The sequence below is a fragment of the Artemia franciscana genome, chromosome 3, assembly GCF_032884065.1.
Source record: "Artemia franciscana chromosome 3, ASM3288406v1, whole genome shotgun sequence".
Classification (NCBI taxonomy): Eukaryota; Metazoa; Arthropoda; class Branchiopoda; order Anostraca; family Artemiidae; genus Artemia; species Artemia franciscana.
Genome location: NC_088865.1, coordinates 33,991,218 through 34,007,953, shown reverse-complemented (window position 1 = coordinate 34,007,953; position 16,736 = coordinate 33,991,218). Strand labels below are relative to the sequence as shown.

At 34.6% G+C, this 16,736-nt stretch overlaps 1 protein-coding gene across 3 annotated transcripts in view; it reads left to right on the top strand.

The window, feature by feature from the left end:
• Nucleotides 1-16,736, top strand: part of LOC136025202 (dopamine receptor 2-like) — an 84,650-nt gene that overhangs the window by 28,726 nt on the left and 39,188 nt on the right. The window contains exons 1-2 of one of the 3 annotated variants that reach the window (XM_065701003.1): nucleotides 1,021-1,090; nucleotides 14,121-15,545. In XM_065701003.1, the coding sequence (XP_065557075.1) occupies nucleotides 14,296-15,545 (1,250 nt within the window). In that variant the 5' untranslated portion in view covers nucleotides 1,021-1,090; nucleotides 14,121-14,295. Of the gene's footprint in view, nucleotides 1-1,020; nucleotides 1,126-14,120; nucleotides 15,546-16,736 lie in introns of those variants that run through there. The other 2 variants (XM_065701004.1, XM_065701005.1) reach the window with 2 other exon arrangements.

The following is a 16,736-nucleotide window of genomic DNA, read 5'->3' as shown; positions in this document are numbered from 1 at the left end:
TCATCTTTAATGATGACAAAGACTTTAATTGTCCGAAGCGATCCTCTACATAGCTGAATTTTTTTTGCAAAGTGAAGATCTTCGTTTATTGTTTTATATGTGTCCTGGGATTATCCTTTGGAAAGATCTGACATTTGAATGTCATCTTAAGGTATCCATCTTTCCTTGTATCCCGTAGACTATATTTGCAAAAGTACTTAACAGCAAAACAGTGATCAATTAAATGCCCGTTTCAATCTTGATCTGATAATTCTACCAAGCAAACTGCATAATCCTCATTTTAGTCGCATGTTAAATATCAAATGAAACTATGTAAGTCCTTCTCACGGCGCATACATCTTTTCTAAGAGGTTTCAGAAGATTTCTCTCTATATTCACCGATTGAAAATGTGCTTACCAGTTGAAACTATAGTGTCCTGCTAGTAGTAATGCTGGATAATTTGAGAGGGATTTAAGTCATTGATGATTCTCTTTAGTATGTCTCCATTGTGAAAATTAGCCTAGTTTGGGGTAGATAAGTTACTGATAATTTTGATGAAAAAGGAAAAAACAGAACTGACACATCTCAACAAAAAAATTTGTCTTATACACATGTAAACATAATGAAAAACAATCAAGAACACTATGAAACTTACATTTGTTAATTGTAATAATAAAAAAAAGAGGGAACTATTGTAATCATGCAAACGTATATATATATATATATATATATATATATATATATATATATATATATATATATATATATATATATATATATATATATATATATATATATATATATATATATATATATATATATATATATATATATATATATATATATATATGTGTGTGTGTGTCTATAGTACAAGGAGCGCGGCAGCCTTGCCGCTGGGCCCTGGCGCTCGGCACTCTTCCATAAATGGATTCTTATAGTTGCTTATCTTTAAACCGCAGAGAATTTGAAATAATTTGCTGTTTTTACATCTTCTGCAGTGATTTCAAAGATATTCGATTATTAAAGCAAGTCCAGTTGAAACTATAGTGTCCTGCTAGTAGTAATGCTGGATAATTTGAGAGGGATTTAAGTCATTGATGATTCTCTTTAGTATGTCTCCATTGTGAAAATTAGCCTAGTTTGGGGTAGATAAGTTACTGATAATTTTGATGAAAAAGGAAAAAACAGAACTGACACATCTCAACAAAAAAATTTGTCTTATACACATGTAAACATAATGAAAAACAATCAAGAACACTATGAAACTTACATTTGTTAATTGTAATAATAAAAAAAAGAGGGAACTATTATAATCATGCAAACGTATATATATATATATATATATATATATATATATATATATATATATATATATATATATATATATATATATATATATATATATGTGTGTGTGTGTCTATAGTACAAGGAGCGCGGCAGCCTTGCCGCTGGGCCCTGGCGCTCGGCACTCTTCCATAAATGGATTCTTATAGTTGCTTATGTTTAAACCGCAGAGAATTTGAAATAATTTGCTGTTTTTACATCTTCTGCAGTGATTTCAAAGATATTCGATTATTAAAGCAAGTCCGATTTCTAACAACGATATTTACTAAGCTTCAAACTTTTGGTTTTCTTTTTTAAGGTTTTTGGATAGTTGTAATCCCTTGTTCAAATATATAGAAATATTTTCCAATTACCAGCCACTGAGCCCCGCCACTCAGCATGTGGCAGGCTTCTATGTATGGATTCTTATTGTCACTTGTCTCTTAACCGGGGACAATTTGCTGTCTTTTCCTACTAAGACCTTTTCAAAGATATTTGATTATTAAAGCAAGTCCGATTTCTACCAACATTATCTACTAAGCTATGAACTTTTTGTTTTCTTTTTTAAGGTTTTTTAATTGTTCGAATCCCTTGTTAATATATATAGAAGTAATTTTGCAACTACCAGTTTTTCGCTCTTTACACAATTTAATGTCTTTTTATAATGTTTCTTTTCAAAGATATTTGATTATTAAAGCATGTCCAATTTCTAACAATGATTTCTATTAAGCATCAAACTTTTGGTTTTATTTCCTTAATACTTTTTGAACTGTTGTAGTCCCTTGTTAAAATATACAAATATTTTTTGAATTACCAGTTTTTGCTCTTTCCTCAGTATAGTGTTGTTTTATACTAAAGTATGTTCAAAGATGTTTGATTATTAAAGCAAGTCTGATTTCTAACAACAATATGTATTAAGTTTGAAACTTTTGTTTTCTTTTTTAGGTTTTCCAAAGGTTGTAATCCCTTGTCGAAATAGAAAATCCTCATTTATCTTGCTTACAAATTTTCGTTTTTTGGGCATTCCTGCTAACATTATATAGCTTTTGCGTTCAAAAAGTCTTTTTTAAGGTTTTTGACTTGTTGTAATCCTGTGCTAAAATTCATACAAATATTTTTACAATTACAAGCTATTTGCTCTTTACGCTATTTAACTTCTTTTCATACTGTATCTTTTCACAGATATTTGATTGTTGAAGCTAGTCCGATTTCTAACAACGATATGTACTAAGCTTGCAACTTTTAGATTTCCTTTTTAGCGTTTTTGAATTGTTCTAATCCCTTGTCAAAATAAGAGATCCATCATTTGTTATAATGGCAGATTTTCATTTTTTGTGCCTTCCTACTGATATTATATACAAAGATATGTCCAAACCTGTAAGCTTCATCATATAGCGAGTTGATTTTTTCTGACAAAAAAAAACACTAATTTAAAAATTTTCAGGTAATTTTCTAGTTGGAAATAAAATATTAAAAGTATTGCTCAGGCACCGTAAATATTTTTGTAGTTTACATGATCACTTTAGCAAATCTGAACTGAACTTAAAAAACTTTTCAACTTTTTTATGTCGTAAAAAGACATTACTTATGCTTATAAGAAAAGGAATTCGGTAATGATGTTTGTCGTTTTTGACAGGCTTTTGGATTTTGATGACTTCAGACAATTTAGCAATGGCCTTTACTCTAGCTGCCCGTATTGGTGATTTTGCAATTGATGGTCCAGGTTGTCGATTATCACCTCTTATCACGTTTGATAGTTCAGGTGTTGGATGCAAAGAATAATGATTGCAATTATAAATTTTCGTTTTTTGGCCTTTCAAAAAATCAAACGCCGAGTTAGCTATTTATATCCGTATATATATAATAAATACATCAAATACCATACTAAGTATATAATTGCTAACTATATGTTCTCGTAATTGATAGTACAGGTTGTCGATTTTCACCCCTTATCAAGTTTGATAGTTCAGGAGTTGGTTCCAAAGAATCATCATTTATAAAAACTGCAACTGCAAATTTTCGTTTTTTATAAAGAAAATACTTACATGATGTCATATATGATGCCATGAGAAATGCTTATAACATAATGCTAACATAGTGCATGACGTCACTTACAAAAACCAAATTAAGCTCTTTACGACTTTACTCAGACTTATGTTCTACCTATATCCTTTTTTGATGCGAGAATATCCCATGATACCAATTTTCCCGAAAAAATATGGAGCCATTTTCGAGAAAAAGCTGTCGTTTTGCATTTTTTTGAATTGTCTACCACAGAAATATTACCATTTTTTCTTAATTAGCAGGGCCTGAAAAAATATGTTTTCTAATAGACTACTATTGTTTCAGCATTTCCGTGTTGTATTTACCTTTTTCCGGGCCACATTATCGTGGATGTCTTGCATTATCGTGGATGTCTTGCAAAGTCCGTGCATATTTGAATCGTAAAATAAAGGTGACAAAATAAGATATTGCAGAGGCCCACTCAGGTGTGGGACCTGGACCTGACGCATTGTTCTAGTTGCTATCCCTAAAGCCACCTCTGCTACTATAGATTGTTCCCAAATTGCAACTAATGTGCTACCCTTTTGAGACCAAAACCACTCCCTTCTGATTATGAGCGCGCGGGATTGACCCCTTTCATATACAAAAGCCCTGTGATTCATTATGTATTTTATTTATCAAGTGCCTTGATTCATCTATCCATTTTTTTTCTTATGGATTTTTAAAATTTGAAAAACACTTAAGAACAATGCAGCTTAGATTCGTATATCTCACGTTTCTTTGCTTTCGTCTTCACTTCAAACCCTGCAATGGAAATTTGCACGAAGTTACCATGAAAGGTCAAATCGTAAATGCTCTATAGTCTGTAGGGTTCCCTTGGTACTTGCTTGATTTTGGAACAATGAATTTAATTAAGGGGATGGTAGGAGGGCTCAGTCGATCTTAGAAGCGATTGCACAGTCCTCCGTGTTTGGATTAGTTTTAAAATTTATAAGCCAGCTAATATTTAAAAAACATATATTATTTATGACCACCCAAACAATAAAAACTAAATGATTTAAGACACAAGTTTAGCACATGTCAAGTATTGAAGTGAAATATTATGCAAATGGTGGAATCTGACTCTTCCAAGTCAAAGACCTGAAAATTTTAGTAATTTGGATTAAGAAGTAATAATAAAGTTTATAATTGTAGTAGCCTACCAAAAGCAGCATAGCTCTGCATAGTTAACAGCATTGCAGCCTCGTTCCTGAGTAGTAGCACTTGTGAATAAAAGCAAAGTTATGACTAGAGTACCAGTAATGTGTTCCGTATATAACTAGATGAGCTGGCTCATGTATAACTTTAAAGTGAAGGTGTTTCTGGCGGAAATAGACGGGAAGCCGCGGATGATTTGCCCCCAACCACGAATTACACTCCCGGCTGAAGGCATTGAATCAGGAGATCGGTACCAGCCCATTGAAGACAATTGATCAGAACACGAAAAAGATTTTTTTTAAGGTGTTTTTATTTGATCCAGTCGAAAACTTTAAACAACTGAAAAGCTCGATTCCGTACTTGTTAGGGTTAAGCCATTGGCTTCGAACGAAGGGGTAGGGGTACGAGCCGATATTAGGTAAAGGATCGTCCTTCGTATTGAGGCACACTTTAATACCAATCGCGAGGTCTGATAAGATTTTGAGATATGTTTTGTATTTATAACTATTCAAACAATGAAAATGAAACCATGTTAACAACAAATTGACGATGATAGGTTGTATTAAGGACTATACTTTAGATACCTTTATTTTGGTATATTTTTAGACTATAACCCTTTAGTTGCTAAGTGAAAATAAGGCATATACTTAGTAATAGCGTCAAAAGCGGTGTCATCTGTGGCTAAAACAAAATTAAGCACAACTGCTGTGCAAATAAGGCATTTTGTGCGAAATTTTGTAAGTTGATCGTGTTCAATTTTTCACAAATTGTTAATTGAAAGTACTCAGGAACAAATTAGTGTTCTTGCCATTTAAACCTTTTGTCTGTTAAGAACAAAATCATCGAGGAACAAAAAGCATCAATAAAGTTTCGATGTCTATCCAGCCAGAAGAGCAGGATAGCGTTGACAAACACTGTTGCAGCGATAGCTGTAACCTAGTAAAGAGCAAACCGTGTTCCGCAGAAACCGAAAGGTTCAACAAGTGCTTTGTAAAATAAAAGTGTCTAGTGAGAAAAAACGCTATTTGAAGCTGATTCAGGTATGGTAACTAGTATATCAATTAATCTTAACAGTAAAAAATTATAGCAAATTCAAATTTATGGGGATTTCGATAAAGAGCTTTGGTGATTACGGCGGCTGATTGAAATGAAAAGTGCACTGAATCACCATGATCAAAACCCCTCTGAGGATGAATTAAAGCCCTCCACCTTAAACAAAAAGGAAAATCCTTCTTTTGCAAGGCACGTTTACAGGCTACCAAGCATATCTAAATATTCCTTTTTTATAAATACATCTCGATAACTCCATTTTTAAGTGCATATGGCAAAAAAATTGATACATTTTGATACCATCTGTCGCGTGGTAAGGCTTGGAAGCAATATGTGGGTGCCATTATAATATCTATGGTCGGAAAGCCTTAACAGGAGGTTTGAATTCCTACACATTGTGTATGCACCCCACGATCCACCTTAGTAGGTATCGTCAATTGTCTGCTGCCTACCGAAATAGCGGGCTGCCATGACATCACACAGAGATATTTAATGGCTCCTATCAATGCTTTTGATCAGACCTACATGATCTCTGTAAACTCGTCTAGAGAACGTCCTCGTAAGGTGAACACCTCGCAAGGCCGTATCCATGTGGGGTATAGTATTTGACCCCCCCCCCCCAAAAAAATGGTCTGACTCTTAAAAACGTAGCAAAAATGGATATAAGCAAACTTTTTATGCGTTTTTTGAGGTTTTTTGCGTACCTCCCCCCCCCCCCAAAAAAAAAAAAAAACTTGCTTAAAACCCCGGGATGCGGATTTTGACTCGGGATACGGCCCTGGCCACTTGGCACCAAGAATGGAACTTTTGTTGTGGTGTCAGAATTACAAAGGCTGGGATACATAAAAAGGGTGCCATTATAATCTCTATGTTCGAAAACCATTAACTGAAGGTTTACAAATCACCCTTATCTATAGTTCCCCTTTCAACCCCCATAGAAGGGAGATCTTAATGAAAGATATTTTTGGCTGAAAATTAAGAAATTATAAGCTGACATCTAAATTTGCTGTGGACTTCTACTTCATTCCTTTTTAGTTTTCAAGTTCTTCTATCTCATATTGATGTTTTTTCGTTTACACGGAAGTTGTTGGTATTGTCTAAAATATATTTTCAACTTGTATCTCTTCTTTTAATTTCGTTGTTCCATAAATTTGTTTGTTATTTACTTTATCTTGACTTCAATGGAATATAAGGGAACAGTAGATCCTGGCTCAAGTTGTCAGTCTTATCTAAATATTCACGAGGCAAGATGTTACTTAGAATACTGTTCATGGCCAATGAATTAATTTGGGATCACCAGAAGCAGCATATATGCCAAGCGGAAAAATGGATCTTAAGAGTGGAACGAGTCTCGATATTTCTTGATTTTTTTTTTGTGTTTTGAGATAAACACGGCTATAGGACACGGACATTGAGAATGGAAACGGAAAGTGTGCCTTTCAGAAAATGTTTCCTGGACGCGTTTCTAGTTTTCTCCTTTTCTACTAAAAGAATAGTATAATCGACCGTAATGGGAAAACCTTGGCAAATATTGTGTATCCTAACACGTAAGAAATGATTTTCGTTACCAGTAATATAATATTTTTACACATGTTACTGTGCTATCAATTTTCCACGCCAAGAAGTTTTCCTCAAGTTTCATTTTGAATATTCGTAAATAGGAATTTTTTTTTCAGAAAATCGGCAATCCTTGAAGTTTTTACAGACCAAAGAATTTCCCATGTCCATTGAGTATTTATTTTAATTTACAAAAATAATTTTAAACAGCAAGGTCTTTTGATAGAAGTAAAGATCGTAGTTGAAACTTCAAACGAACAAAAACAGTTCCTTCACAGCCACTGCAACGTCTATCTATATGTAGTGAAAGTAAATCGACTAATGACGCTTTATATGTTTATAGGATATTGCAAAACTAGAACGTTACTAAAAATACCAAAATCAAACGATTCGTGGTAATGACCATTAGTAAGGTGACCCGGATCAATAGTTTCCGAAACTCTAAAAAGCGAAGTTTCGATACAAATAGTTACATCAAAAGAATTGAACTTTAATGATGATTTTAAATATTTAAGTTGCATTAGGTTTAGTCCGACCCATCAAAAGTTACGAGCCTGAGAAAATGTATCTTATTTTAGAAAATAGAGAGAAACACCCCCTAAAAGTCATAGGGTATTAGCGAAAATCACACCGTTAGATTCAGCGTATCAGAGAACCCTACTGTAGAAGTTTCAAGCTTCTATCAACAAAAATGTGGAATTTTGTATTTTTTGCCAGAAGACAGATCACGGATGCGTGTTTGTTGTGTTGCGAGAGCAACACTTTGGTTTTGTCCCGTTTTTTCTTTTCCTATACCGCCGATGTCGGCTTATTCCTGGAAACTCGTAAGGGTCTAAGCTGTGCGGTTTTTACGGAAAGTGTGGACCTCAGGCCGGATCGATGAATATGGCATTACATTTTGGAAAGCTCCGTAGAACTCTTGCCTGGGGCCAAAAAGGATGGTTTTTGCTTGTCCACGAGCCAGAGCCTATGGTGTGCGAAGTGAAGTGGAGTTATATAGCCTATGTCAGAGAGGAATATCTGAAGTTGTGCAGCCAAGCTTTCGTTTCATCAAACCATGTTTCTGCTTTCGAGTGGAAAGCTCCGTTCTAGCAGACAAGCAGGCAGGCACCACTTTTAAATTGAAGATGGACTAAAATCTATAAGTGTTAAATATATGCGACAATTACCCGGCCCCGCAGCCAATATATCTTCTTTGAGTAATAAATGGAAAAATTTACAGAAGCAAAAAGCGGCATTTTCCCACGGGTCCGAAAGTGCTGCCGTGATTTTCGCTGGGTTTATCATTTGTTTTTTCGGACTTGGGATTGAGGTACAGAAATGTTATCAGATGTACCTCTTAAATTTTAAAACTTCTGTTATTGCTAAGGAAATTGGAGCTTATCCTTGGCTCCTTTCTAAGTGGTAACGTTAGAAAGTTGGCCTACGGCAAAAAAAAATCAACTTTTGAACTAAGACAGTTAGAATTTTTTTTTCGACGACAATCGATAGCTCTTGATGAGCTGATCAAAATATATGTAGTCCATTTTTTGATACAAAAATTCCTTCATGAGATATACTAGTTTGGAAGTTTCAAGGGGTTGACAGCTTCAGTAGTAGGGTACACACTGAAACCAAAAATAAGCCGATACCAATTGTGAGACATGTAGGGGATTTGTAAGGAAAGGTCAACTGTTAGCTCATAATCATCTTCAAAAGTGAGGGGTTTGCAAATTTAGCTATTTGGTGTACCTATTATTTGTTTCCAGTGTATTTGATGATAAGACCGAGTTGGTTCCAGTGGTAAGACATGTAGGGGACTTGTAAGTAATAATCGTCTGTTAGGCTACAATCATCTTTAGTGAAGAGGGGTTTGTAACTTTTGCTAGTTGGTGTAGCCTACCCATATTCACTGTAACCTAGAATTAAGTGTTTACGCAACGAGTACAAACGATAACGTAAAACAACGAGGCAGTTTTATAATAATTAATAGAGTGTCATCTATGGTATTTTGATCCTGAAAAGTTACGGATGGCTTTATAATACCAACTAGATTATATAAGATATTGTTCCAAGTCTTGATCCGTCACGATGTCTACGATTGAAAAGGATAAAGTTCAACTGGCTGCAAAGTCAACTTAGTCCCTTCTTTCGATATTCTTTTGTTATTGTTGTTTTTTTAACGCTGAGGAATAGCATTTGATCATGTGATTACTGATCGCGTTCTTCTTTGAACATAACGTTTTAAAAGCTTCAATAGGCTGACAACTTCAGCGTTTAACCGATAGCAAAGAAACAAAACCAAAGTGTTGCTCTCGCAGCACTTTATTCGGAGAAGCCGGACAAAGGTTGCCGCAACACTTCACGTTGCTCAGGCAACGTAGGTCTAGTTTTTTTTTCCCAGGGGTGTTCGTATCGACCCATTGGTCCTAGAATGTCGTAAAAGGGCTCATTTTAACGTAAATTAGAAGTCATAGTGCCCTTTATAAGTGACCAAAAAATTGGAGAGCACCTAGGCCGTCTCCCACGCACATTTTGCCCCAAAGTCACCGGATCGAAATTTTGAGATAGCCATTCTGCTCAGCTTAGTCAAAAACCTCATAACTATATCTTTGGGGATGACCTATTTCCCCCACTTCCCAGGGGAGGGGCTGCAAGTTACAAACTTTGATCATTGTTTACATATAGAAACTGTTAATTATTAAGTGTAAAGACATTTTCAGGGGGACTTTCTCGCGTTGGGTGGGGGTGGGCCACGGGGAGGAGGTTATGTGGGAGGATCTTTCCATGGAGGAATTTTTCATGAGGGAAGAGAATTTTTCATGAAGAAGGCGCAGGATTTTCTAGCATTATTAAAAAATAACAATGAGAAAATAAAAAATTTTCAACTGGAAGTAATGAGCAGCATTAAAACTTAATACGAACATAAAATATTGTATATATAAGGGGGTTCGTCTCCTACACAATACCTTGCTCTTTGCGCTAAAGTATTTTAGTAATTTCAACTATTTATTTTAAGGCCTTTGTGATTTAGGGGTCATTCTTAAGGATTTGGGACAAAATTCAGGCTTTAGAGTCAAGAACGAGGGGGCAAACCCCCTCATATACGTAATAAAAATACACAAATATAGAATTTCGTTTCGTAAGTTAATTCGTGAGGTACATATGCTTATGACTGACAAAAACGTTCGTAAAAAAATAAAATAGTAGCATTTTGAAGCAGCCACAAATTGGAGGGCAACTATGCCTCCTCGCTTACCCCCTTTTTTTAACAAAATCGTCCGATCAAAAATATGAGAAAGCCATTTAGCCAAAAGAAAAAAAATATGTCAATTAGGTTATATTTTTTATATTAATTATTCATGTGCGGTGAGCCAAAATCAAAACATGCATTAATTAAAAACGATCAGAAATTAAGTAAAAAAAACAAGTTTTTTTAACTGCAAGTAAGGAGCGACATTAAAACTTAAAACGAACAGAAATTATTCCGTATATAAAAGGGGTTGACCCCTCCTCAACGCCTCGCTCTTTACGCTAAAGTTATTTATTATATTAAAAAGTAGAGTTATGAGAAAGAGTCAAACTTTGGCGTAAAGAGCCAGGTGTTGAGGAGGGGTCAACCCCTTTTATATAAGGAATAATTTCTGTCCGTTTTAAGTTTTAATGTCGCTCCTTACTTGTAGTTAAAAAAAACTAGTTTTTTTTTATTTAATAATGTACAAGAAACAACAGTGTTTTCCTTTCAAATTGTACAAAAATGCCAAAGCACTACGTATTTCTACTATACGAAAATATCCTGTATTGTTTTGTATCTTCAGCAAAGCATTAGTTTTGCATAATCATTTAAACATAGGGAAATATAATCAGTTGCTTTATTTGCAATAGTTCTGTGAATAAAGGTTTCTTACGCCGTGAAACAGTATTTTTTTTTAATCGTATTAAATTTCAATTTCGCTCTTTTATTCCATTAGATGAACAAATTTTAAAATAATTTTTATTCATTTTTAGTTTTAAATTTTTACATGAAACCTGAATAATTAGCTTGAACATCATTGTTTTGTAAGTTATGTTAAGAAACTATACTAAAATTTAAATAACAAACCTGGATAAACTTGCTGTTATTTTGGAAGTCAAATTTAATAGACCTTTTTCTGTGTTAGTCCGGGGAAACAAAAGTGATAGCCCACAATGCTCAGAAATGTATTAATCGGGCTGGAATGAAAAAAGTTCAGCAGTCAGCTAGGCTACCAATTGCCTGAAGATATTTACAAGAAGCTAATATAAGATTTGATTCCTCAACCATTTTTCTAAGATTTTCCTGTAGCCTGCTAATGTTGGGGGAAAAAAGGGGGCACTTCAGTGCTATCGGTCAAAAAACAGGATTCTTCTAGTTTGTCAAGGTGGAGGACATTGAAACTCTAGTCAACGCGTTATGACGATGGCCATTTCAATATTGTGCTTTTATTTTTTATTGATGGCCGTCATGTCTGAGAGACTTCAGACTCTTTATGAAATTCTCGAAAATATTTTTTTTCGAAAATTTTCTTTTCAATTTTTATGAGGAATAAAGAAATGAATTGTTTTTCCATAACAAAATATGTATATATATGTATATATATATATATATATATATATATATATATATATATATATATATATATATATATATATATATATATATATATATATATATATAGTTGATGGGGTGCTTCGCGCCCCCCCAAGCCCCCCCCCCCGTGCGCGTAAGTCGTTACGCGCCATATTAGTCACGCGCCATTGTAGTTGTGTCCCTGTGTCCCACCTGTGAATAGAGATATATATATATATATATATATATATATATATATATATATATATATATATATATATATATATATATATATATATATATATATATATATATATATATATATATATATATATATATATATATATATATATATATATATATATATATATATATATGTTTTTAACTACGTAAAACATGCGAATATACAACATTCTTCGCTGTCCCATTGTCTATGCATATAAATAGATTGTAAGGTTTACTGACTCTTGAACATGCAACATATAATTGTCCATGGGAAAAACAATCCGTATTCAGATTTATACCTCATCATTCTAATGATGTGCCCCTGTGTCCCGGTCGTCATTTATATTCCCTGTGTCCTGGTCGTCATTTGTGTTCCGGTGTCCCAGTTTGTAATTTCTCTTTGAGTGTCCAGGTCGTCATTTATATTCCCTGTGTCCCGGTCGTCATTTGTGTCCCGGTGTCCCGGTCTGCAATTTCTATTCGAACAATCCCTGTGTCCCGGTCGTCATTTATATATCCCGCCTGTGCCCCCGGCGTCCCCGTTGTAGTTGTGTCCCTGTGTCCCGGTCGTCATTTATATTCCCTGTGTCCCGGTCGTGATTTGTGTCCGGGTGTCCCAGTCTGTAATTTCTCTTTGAGGTTCCCGGTCGTCATTTATATTCCCTGTGTTCCGGTCGTCATTTGTGTCCCGGTGTCCCGGTATGTAATTTCATCAGTTGACAAACATGACGTCAGTCGACAAACAACTTCATGACGCATACAGCTTAATCCTTAAAATGACGTCTGTCGACAAACATGACGTCACTCGACACACACACACATACACACACACACACACACAGACAAATTATTTTTATATATATAGATAGATATATGTATATATATATATATATATATATATATATATATATATATATATATATATATATATATATATATATATATATATATGTATATTCTTCTCACAAATTTCCTCTTCTTATTTTCTCTTTAATTTTTCGAAAGGAGAAGAAGAAATTAAAAGGGATAAACAATAAATAAAGAAAGAAAATTTATGAGAAATGATTCTCTTCAATTCTCTTCAACAAAAAATTTTTGTTTTTATAATTTTAAATTTTTTGTTTTCTTTCATCTGTACAATAGTTATTTGTCACGAATTAGCGTCAATTGGTAATCTCTTTTTCGTAAAAAATTGTTTTGAAAACGTGTTTTAAAATTTTGGTCAGTAAGGGCCAAGATTCACTCTTTGTTAGGCCGCTGCTACTGCTGCAGCCTTAATGGGACACTCTAAGCCTCCAGCTAAGATTTTTCAATATCTGTGAGTTCAGCGATGTTGTCCTATGCTTTCTAGCCTTCTTTACCTTGGAGATGGCAACAAAAAAGATTTTTTTTTATCATATGGCGCTTTGCTCTGGCTATGTCAAGACAAATTTATCAAAAGCACGCAGATATGAGTAAAAAAAATGAATTTATTTTCAGACTTCACTTCTCAAGGCTACGGGGTTTTCTCTTTTTCCACAGTGCTACGAAGATAATCAATTCTCTTCAGTTCGTATATGAGTTTTCCAAAGCTATAATTTTGGCGATACAAAACATAGTTTTGTTTTATTTCATGGATGAGGGATCAAGTTAAAACTTTCAAAGACAGTTTTTTGTGAGGGATGGGAGCAGCCTCGATATATGTACCTTTAGTTTGACACCCAATGCCGATACCTCTCTTAATAATTTTTTAATATATAATTAATATAAAAAAAATGTAAATTGCTCTGTTTTAAATATCAAAAATAAAGATCAATACCATAATTAAATAAACAAAGGCATACTCTGTCTATAGATACAAGATTTTCAGGGAGTGGGGGAACTATGGTAAGAGCCAGCCTAAGCTGATCTTTGGGGTAACTGAGCCTAAGTTTCTATTAGGAAATTATTATTCACAGATTTACTTTGTAAAATATTAGCCATAAATGCATTCTCATTTTTGACCTCATGGTCGATGCTTCTTACTCAAAACAACTTAAAATAGATGTTGGTCAATGAAAATTTCTTTGTGTCTAGATCTTAAACAAAATTCTTTATTGGTTGGATTTTCTTCGTATATATTGTGAATAATATAATTGCTGTTCACCTTTCTCCTACATAATTTTTTTTATTATTATTTTGTCAGCTTTGCATGGAGTGGCTCTCGATTAAAATCTTTCAGCTTTTTATCTTTTTCAGGAAATAATTCTGGATTTCCTGAATTCAGGAGGACATCCGGGAGACTATGGAAATTGTTATCAAGAGACAAGCTAGAAATGAAAATGAGAGAGATTTGACATTTGGAGAGATAGGCCACCTTGCCAGAATTTTCAGTAATTAGAGTGGCCTGTGAGAGAAAGAGCCAGTTATAGAAATGGACTATGACACTTACGAGAGTTTCCTTGTTTCATTAGAAAATTATACCTACAATAATAAAAGCCATCAAAATGAAACACTTCACATGGACTATGAAATTTTATATAAATACGAAAATGTAATTCTTGCGGTAATATTATCATTCTTTTGTATTGCAACAGTATTTGGTAATATGCTTGTGATATGTGCAGTGTATCGTGAATACTACTTGCATACTGTGACTAACTACTTCATTGTTTCCCTAGCAGTTGCTGACTGTCTTGTAGGAGGTGTTGTGATGCCATTTAGTGCTGCTCATGAAGCACTTGATAAACAATGGCCTTTTGGTCAAGCTTGGTGTGACGTATGGCACAGCTGTGACGTTCTAGCAAGTACTGCCAGTATATTGAACTTATGTGTCATTTCACTTGACCGATATTGGGCAATAACAGATCCATTTACATATCCATCAAAAATGAACAACAAAAAAGCCTATTCACTGATTGCAATTGTGTGGATATGCTCTAGTCTAATTTCTTTTCCAGCCATTCTGTGGTGGAGAGCAGTGAGCCCAGTCTCTGGACCTTATGAGTGTCTCTTTACTGATGATATAGGTTACCTTTTATTTAGTTCAATAATATCTTTTTATGCTCCACTAATCGTAATGGTCTTCACTTATCTTCGCATATATCGGGCTGCAGTAGCTCAAACAAGGAGTATAAAGAATGGTATAAAGGCTGTCGTTGAAGAAGGGTCACATCTCACACTCAGAATGCATAGAGGAGGTCCTCCCCGGAGCCATTCTTCTTGCCCTAACTCACGTATATTTCAACAAGTCCCTCCCACTTTTTCAATCCTAGGCAATGGGCAACCAACGACATGCAAGAGTGTGCCAACTACACCTCCAGATGACTTTGACTTTGTTTGTGGAAGAAATGGTTTTGAAACGAGTCATCCGTTAGATCGACAGCTCCAATGTGACAGCTGTCAGTCTTTGAGTAATAAAACAACAATTAAAGCCAACTTTAACTTAAGTCGAAAATTTGCAAAAATGGCAAAAGAGAAGAAAGCAGCAAAAACGTTAGCGATTGTCATGGGTGTTTTTATTGCATGCTGGCTACCTTTTTTTGTGACTAACCTTCTATCTGGAATATGCTATGGTTGTATACGTGATCCAGAGATAGTCTTTCCCATTGTAACTTGGCTTGGATGGGTCAATTCTGGAATGAATCCTGTCATATATGCCAGTATGTCTCGCGACTTTAGAAGGTATGTTTTTAACTTTGTGAAACAGTTTGAAATTTGTATCTTGCTAGTAAGAAATGGATCAAACAAATATACACATAAGTCTAATAAAAAGTTAACCCCTTACCCATAGTAACCAAAAGTTAAATGCGTTTTGAAAAAAAACTAACTGAAGAGAATAATTGAAATCGGACATTGATTCAGGAATCCTAACTATTGCTTTGGTTAATTTTAAAAGTAAGAGTTTACTGCGATAAACAAATTTATGGTGATTTCTAAAAAAAGCCTGAGACCCCTCGAAAATCGCACCAGATTAAAAAAATTACCCCATTTGAATCAGCATGGTCAAAAACCTGGTATAGATTAATTACAGTCCCCAACCTTGAACAACAAGAGAAATCCCTTTTTTGCATGGGTAGCACTGATGTGTCTTTTTTTTTCTTTTTTTCCACTCATTTTTATTTCTGACAAGGCCTTGCAATAGGGACAAATTTTAGACATAGTCCCGATTTGAACACATCTACTCAAGCTATAATCATCGACTGGGCTGTACCTGAATGCCAAGCGATAATTTTCAGGTTGCTCTTGTGATTCCTCGGCACGTTTTCTTTTGGCATTATCTCTTTGAGCTTCAAGCCTGTTTTCACGTTGTTCTTGTGATTCCTCGGCACGCTTTCTTTTGGCAATTTCGCTTTGAGCCGCGAGCCTGTTTTCACGTTGTTCTTGTGATTCCTCGGCTCGATTTTTTTGGTAATTTCTCTTTTAGCCGCTAGCCAGTTTTCACGTTGTTCTTGTGATTCATCGGCACGATTTTTTTTGGTAATTTCTCTTTGAGACGCAAGCCTGTTTTCACGCTGTTCTTGTGATTCCTCGGCACGCTTTCTTTTCTTACTTTCTCTATTAGCCGGAAGCCTTTTGGCATTAACTCTATGAGTAGCTTCCTCGGCTGTTTCTTCTGCATTGTAGGATTAATACTAAAATTTCTCTTTGAATAAACTCTTTGAACAGCTTCCTCGGTTGTTTCTTCTGTCATCGTAATATTTATACTAAAATTTGTCTTTGAATCGTTCTCTTATATACTTATAATGACGTCATATACAAAGCCTTTGACGTCATATACAAAGCCTCTGACGCCATATGCAAAGTCTTATATACTTATAATGACGTCATATGCGGACAAACACACAAACATACTTATAATGACGTCATATGCGG